The sequence below is a fragment of the Camellia sinensis genome, chromosome 5 (assembly GCF_055761805.1).
Source record: "Camellia sinensis isolate YWXY chromosome 5, ASM5576180v1, whole genome shotgun sequence".
NCBI lineage: Eukaryota > Viridiplantae > Streptophyta > Magnoliopsida > Ericales > Theaceae > Camellia > Camellia sinensis.
Genome location: NC_138965.1, coordinates 189,235,419 through 189,242,190, shown reverse-complemented (window position 1 = coordinate 189,242,190; position 6,772 = coordinate 189,235,419). Strand labels below are relative to the sequence as shown.

General features: G+C 35.9%; 1 protein-coding gene across 3 annotated transcripts; it reads right to left on the bottom strand.

Annotated features, from left to right (window-relative positions):
- Positions 1–263: 263 nt before the first annotated feature.
- On the bottom strand, positions 264–5,874 carry LOC114297788 (putative protein phosphatase 2C 15). Of its 3 annotated transcripts, none has more exons than XM_028242271.2 (10): positions 5,420–5,874; positions 5,079–5,164; positions 4,564–4,962; positions 3,884–4,055; positions 3,606–3,759; positions 3,462–3,525; positions 3,216–3,323; positions 2,891–3,016; positions 2,458–2,690; positions 264–629 (listed from the first exon to the last, which is right to left on the bottom strand). In XM_028242271.2, the coding sequence occupies exons 3-10, from the start codon at positions 4,768–4,770 to the stop codon at positions 410–412; spliced, it is 1,284 nt and encodes a 427-aa protein (XP_028098072.2). In that variant the 5' UTR covers positions 4,771–4,962; positions 5,079–5,164; positions 5,420–5,874; the 3' UTR covers positions 264–409. The 3 variants fall into 3 exon arrangements, with proteins under 3 accessions (XP_028098072.2, XP_028098074.2, XP_028098073.2); XM_028242273.2 differs by having other exon boundaries at positions 5,079–5,146; XM_028242272.2 differs by having other exon boundaries at positions 5,079–5,136.
- Positions 5,875–6,772: the final 898 nt, after the last annotated feature.

Below are 6,772 nucleotides of genomic sequence, written 5' to 3'. Positions count from 1 at the left end.
AATAAATGCATACACACTACATACATGCTTGATGTGCAAGCTATGTGGGGTTTCTAAACATGGAAGGCATATAAAAGTTGGCACCCAAAAATATCAGGTTTCTGCAATTCAGTAATCTTGCACTTTCTGACATTGACAAAGCAACATTACTTTTTTTTTGATAAATAACAAAGCAACATTACTAACAAAGGATGAACACACAAAAAGAACATATTCAACATTAACCATTATTTAGGTACTGCTCAATTGAACTCTTCATCATATGCTAGAACCCCGCATTACATTACTTGCAACTACGACATATACATTCAGTGTAACAACATTGTATATTCGAAACAATTACCTGGTCTAGAAAAATGGGAATAATAAAGAATGATGAAGCAAAAATTAACATACAAAAATAAATGAATTATGCCACTTTAACTCCACTAGGTCGTTTTCCTTCCATGGCATCCTTCTTATCACGGCAATCAGCACAAAGGAAAGGACCTTGCCAGGGCTTCGAGCTCATTGAGAAGATAGAACCAGCATGAACAGATATGCCCTCACTTGGAGCAAGATCAACTTGGCAAATGGCACATATGAACAGACCAGTTGTTGATTGGCTGCTAGAGTCGTCATTTCCTAATCTGCAAATCATGAAAACAAGAAGAGCAATAAAAGCAACTGAAAAAACACAAAAGGTGAACTGAATAAAAGACAATTTAAGATGGTGAAATGGAATCATCTAGAACATGTATTTTGAAAAATCTACCACAGGGGAACAGATTAAATGCGTGAACTGAAACACCCAAAAAATAAAAATAATAATTCTATGATCAAACAATTTTGGATATTCTGTGAAACTTCCCTCAGTTTGTTAAAATCCAAAATATTAGTAATGCTTAAAGCAAATTAGATCTTAATAAATACTATAACTCATGTGGGCATCCTCCAGCTGCAGCTGTTCACGAGTCATGGATGAAAACTTGAAAATGGCTGAAATTTTGCAAATGCAACGCAATGAGCACACTTCTATCTGGTCATATGTGACCAAGATAAAAACTCAATTAGCTAAGTTCATTGAAGTAGCCTGTTGGAATCTCAATAAGATGTAGAAATCTTGACAATGTTGTAAAGGTTAGCTTTAGAGCCAGAATCCCTCCGTACTTCTGAAGAGGAGACCAGGCCAACATTGCCATTATTCACCCAAAATACACCCTATATCAGCTATTTCATGAGAAGCAAAATATGTCGATTTGGTGGGGTGGGGGGCCCATATGTTTCCAACAGTCCCTAGTATTGAAAGGCAATTACGCATAACTAATAAAGAATTAATTGTTTCTTACTCATTTAGAGAGTGACGAAAGTAAAAAAGTTGAAGTCAAAGACCTCTACATTTTTGTTCCACTGCTTACTTTCAAAATCAATCATCACACTTCTGGATTTCAGAGGCTTTTTTCTTCTTCTTCTTCTTTTTGTTTATTTATTTATTTATTATTATTATTATTTTAACAATTGGTAGGAGGGGAGTAAGGGAAAGGGAAGTTGCATCATGCGGTAAATAAGACTCAAACCCAAACATTATACTTGGTAAAGGAGCACCTCTACCAGGGCAACCCTTGGTCAAACCTGGATTTCAGAATTTATTGAATAAAGTAATTAATCTCTCCCCCACACATTCAAATTAAGTACGTTATTGGCATTTCAATCAATCAATTCATGTTCCTAGAATTAATTTTTGGTTGTTTACACATACGTCACTATTTGGAGTCCAACAACCCCAATAAAGGATTGTTGTTCCCCAAGGATACCTGAAGCATTCACCAATGCAGCCAGGATTGGATTGGCTGATATCTTAAAAAGTGAGCAACACTCAATTAATGTTCTTAGCATTTTGGCTAGATACCAGAATACTAAGCAAAAGGATAGGAAAAACATTCTTACCTAGCGCTCTCAAATTCAAGATCCAAACACAAACTAAACATTTCCCATGAGTATAGTGAACATTTTCTTAAACTTTTCAGCATGAGTATTTATACTGTCTTGGACATGGAAGTGTGTTACCTTGTCAAATAGAGTTTCACGGTAACTATGATTGGCATTCTTAATGGTGTTGTCAATGCTCAACTAACATATTTTGTAGTCATCAACAATGCAAAAGCATGTGAGGTTACTCATGTACTTTAACATGATATCACATACACGATTTAATTCAAGGGAAGTAAACACAAGATTCAGAATATCTTTTCCCCTATCTCAATCCCCCCTTCTTTTCAAGAGACATTTTTTCTCCTCTTAGTTACATACTTTTATTAATAAACAACCACAGATCTGACCAAATAAATTTCTTCGAAAAGCAGATCCAAAAAATGAAGAAATAATTGTGAAAAGAGTTCAAAATGTAGTCAATAGTGGTGAGCTTCCTAGAACCTTATAAAAATTTAAATTTGTATATGGAAAAGATATAACACTAACCTTTCAGCAAGCATTGCTGAGCCTTCTTCAAATAGTTCTTCTACGATACCAACAGCTGATAGCTTCTTAGATAGTTTATTAGCAGAATCATGAGACCTCTTTCTGAACAATAGAGCTCTGAGCTTGTTTTGCTTTTTTGGAGTAGGCAAAGGTTGTGGTGAATTATCAGGAGGAATTATGTCAACAACTATGCAGGTTGTATCATCCTTTAACCCCCTTGTCCTTAGAGCTTCCTAAAAAATCATCCATAATATGCAATAAGAAAGTGTTGTTGAAGTTCATTCACCATATGTATACCAGTAATCCAAATGCATGACCTAGGATATGCCAATAATGTTGTAAAAATAATGTAGTTAACTTATGTTCCAAGGTCCTGCTTGTGCAAACAAGACAACCAAAGAGAAAATTGAGCACAGTAATGAGTTTAAATTACCTTCACAACTTGCCTAGCGGCAAGTTCAGCAGGCAAACCACGGCAAGATTTTGCTGTCATTTCTGAGTCTAATGCATCCCAGATGCCATCAGATGCAATTATAAGCCTTCCACCTGCACTTGATAGCTTTTTATACCAAAGGACGAAGTCAGGGCTCAAGCTAATGATGGACCTAATCATATACATCTCAAAGGTATGCACTTTAACACTAAATGAGTGATAAAAAAAAATGCCTAAGCAGCATTAGAAATATGTTTAAATAGAAAGCGAAAAGAAAATTAATGCCAATGAGTATGCAGTATGAAGTGAACAAAGAACCAAATACCTTCACTTGTTTAACATAGGGTATTGGAACAATAAATTCTCCGACATCCATGTCTCCTATTGACCGTGAAAGGCATAAACCTCCTGGCCAGCACCGCAAGGGACCAACCTGTAAGACTAAAGCAGAGACATCACAAACTGTGGGGAAACTACCCAAAGGTATGACTTCCTTTATTTTGATGCGCCGGTAAAGAGACTTCTGTATGTATTACAGTAATAAATCTTATTAGAACTAGAAACACCTCACCTCAGCCCCACCAAAAATGCTAAGCCTCCCAACTTCACCTCCACTGGCAGTTACACGTTGCCTCCTGAAATTTCAACAGAACCCGTTAAATCTTGCTTCCAGAGAGAGAAAAAAAGAACAAGAGGGTGAAAGATAGACGCTCACTCCTCCACGTTTTCTTCAAGCCTGTGATCAACAGTTAAAACGGAGACAGCACCCCCTTGAGTATCTAAAATACAACGAGAGTCTCCAACAGATGCAACTGTCACTGTCCATCCATCAATTATTACAAATGTAACCGTAGTTCCAGAGGTTTCTCCTGCAGACAATGAAAATGAGGAAAAAACACAAATTTTTCTTCATTCACAACTATTTTGAGAACAGAAAATGCAAAGAAAAAGAAAAATAATTTTAAAAAATCTTTAAGAGTGCAAATTCTGTACCTCTACTCTGAAACTCCTTGTCAGTCTTCACAAAACCTGCAACTAATGCCCTAGGTAAAGCTTGAAGCCACTCATCCTGCCCAAGCCCGCGAGGAAGTGCACCCAACACATGATTTAACAAGTGATCCTTTGAATAAATTGCTGCAGCGTTCCCATTGTGCCCATCAAAGATCTGAAAATGGAAGGGGAAAAAAACACATGACAACTACCGTATCACAGAAAAAAAAAAAAAAAAACTACCGTATCACAGAGGATAGTGAAGCAATGGTGGGAAATATCATAGGGCATCAAATAATATCTTCAGAGATTGTGAGATAAATTTTTCCCTAGAAATGGGAACGCGAATAATGAGGCAGAGCATTGTGTGGCATCCACAGATGTAAGCCTGTTATTGCCCTTAATCCCTAGCAGAACAATAATTTGCCCAAGTCAAGCACAAAGAGTGAATTGATCTATCCAAAACCCAAGATGTAACAGACTCAACATGGATATCCTTTTAGTACATCTCCAATCATAAAGAGATCAGTGTTTAATGAAATTAAACAATACAATTGAGCTATCAAATACGGTCCTCACAGTAAGATAATTGGTATTGGTGACAGAAGAAGACAATAATATACAAGTCCTTAACTCCGTAAGGTGTTAAAATCATCAGAGAAAATAACACAGATATTGCATACCGCAAACACAGAAAATGTAGATGAAGGATTCCCCTGAATTCTCTGGCAATCAGTCCTTATCATGAAATAATCCTCCCCTTTCCTAGACTGAGCAGCATTCCCGTATCTCAAAGTTGGCTTCTCCACCTTCTCACTCCTCATCTCTCTGCTGATAAGTGCAGCTAGAGGCACAAGATTTTGGTGACGCCTCTCATTCCTCGACCCCATTTCAAGCTAATATCACCAAAATTCAAATCCTTTTATCTCCAAATCCAAACTTCACTAATTTTCCTCATCTCAACATTTCATCATCACACAAAACCGAATTCAATCCAAATTCAAATTCACATCCCACAATCCCCAAAACCTCCCAATTCAGAATCAGTTTTTACCAATCAACTGCAAAGTTTTAAACTTGATCTGCATTCATCATTTACAAAGCAAACTAAGATCCAGAACAAATTACCCACAAGCCAATTATTAATAAAAAAAAAAATGAAAAAATGAATAAATTGCAAAAGTAGGGTTTGATTTACCGGAAAATGATAGAATGTCTGTATGTGTTGTGTGTCTCACGCAATGCCAAATGCAGATCTGAAAGAGACTGGGAACAGACAATAAGCTACAAAGCAATAAGAAAAAGCCGAAGAATAAATCAACACGGAACAAAAACGCGGAATTGATGAGAAGATATGAACTGTAATGCCCAATCAGACTGTAACCCAAAACATTTTAATATTGCATTCTAGAGTGAGAATACATATAAACTACCTCCACCAGACACCCAAACAACAACAATTGATATTTCTATTAAATTAATAGGGATTCACAAGGAGAATTAACCTAGGAATTTTATCTCAATTGCTTCGAAACTTACAATTATTTTATTTGGAAAGAGAGAGATTGTGTGTGCAACCACCGCACTAGTACCCTATGTCATAGAGTCGGTTTTGACACAGATTATTTATTTTTATTTTTTTTACAGGAAAGTGTTTTCTCGGGAAAAAGGGAGGGAAGTTTCAGGGAAAGTTAAAAGGGAATTTTCAAGAAAGACAGGTTTCACATTTCTGTTATGGTTCAGCTTTCAGACCTCGGTGGTGGTGGTGGTGGTTACTTTCCGGTGAAATTTAAGGAAAAAGAAAAGAAGGTGATTCTGGAACTGGCAGAGAGCACCACCACGGTGCCCAATGATATTGTAATTTGTAGAGGGGGTGGAATTCACGAATTTTGATTGAGTGACGTAATAAATTGTAATTAGTGTGGATATAGCACGTAACACCCCACCACAACTAATCAATAATTTTTCGAGAAATGAGGCGTACAAGACAGTATAGTAGGGGAAAATTATGTAGTGCTGTACTGGTTCAAATACATGTGCTGCCATCAAGTGGATGTGCTGCCATTGGTTGTTTGGCATAGACTTCAAAAAGTCAAATTTAATTTTCAACAATGTTGACTAGGGGTTGTTTGGGATGATTTAAATAAGTGTACTTTTTGTCTTTTTACGAAAAATGTGTAGAAAAGTAGAGAGATAATGTGATAGAAAAAAGATAAAAAGATAGATTATTTGGGACTTCCCAAACTTGGCCTAGATTGAATTTTTATGACTTGAATAGTTCGAATATCTCAAAACGATATCGCTTTAGGAGTAAAATGATATCGTTTTGATACATTCGACCCATTTAAATCACATAAATTTAAACTATCAAGCATTTTTCTTTAATTTTTACGGCCTCGTTTGGCATATGGTTAGAGATTAAGATTTTGTTTGACATGTATTAAAATAGTATTATTTTATTTGGGTTATAATTATTTTATTTAAATTATATTACTTCTCTATTACATCACTTCAAACTCAACTTATATTTTGTGATTTTTTTTGTAAAAATTCAAAAAATATACTAATTTTACACTTTCCAAACAACCTCTAAGAACATCTCCGATGACAAATATTATAATAGATTTGTTATTGCCAAATTATGGCAATGAATAATAGAAAATTGATGAAACGGTGCTCCAATAGTTCAGCTGTCAATTTGGCACAGAAACTAGTGTGTCCAAACGACCAACCGATCATCCAAACATACCAGTTTTTGTGTTTCTTTTGCAAAAATGGCACATATGGCAACTGCCAAAATTTGTGTCAAATTTGTTAAAAATTTTGCCATTTGCCAAATTTGACAACTGCCACCTCTCCCCATTACAGCACATTTTTCTTTTGCTCCTTCCA

Coding starts and splice junctions, on each gene's coding strand:
- LOC114297788 (XM_028242271.2), bottom strand. CDS start 4,770: ATGGGGTCGAGGAATGAGAGGCGTCACCAAAATCTTGTGCCTCTAGCT. Junction 4,056..4,563: donor CTACATTTTCTGTGTTTGCG/GTATGCAATATC, acceptor TTCCATTTTCAG/ATCTTTGATGGGCACAATGG. Junction 3,017..3,215: donor CCTATGTTAAACAAGTGAAG/GTATTTGGTTCT, acceptor TGGTATAAAAAG/CTATCAAGTGCAGGTGGAAG.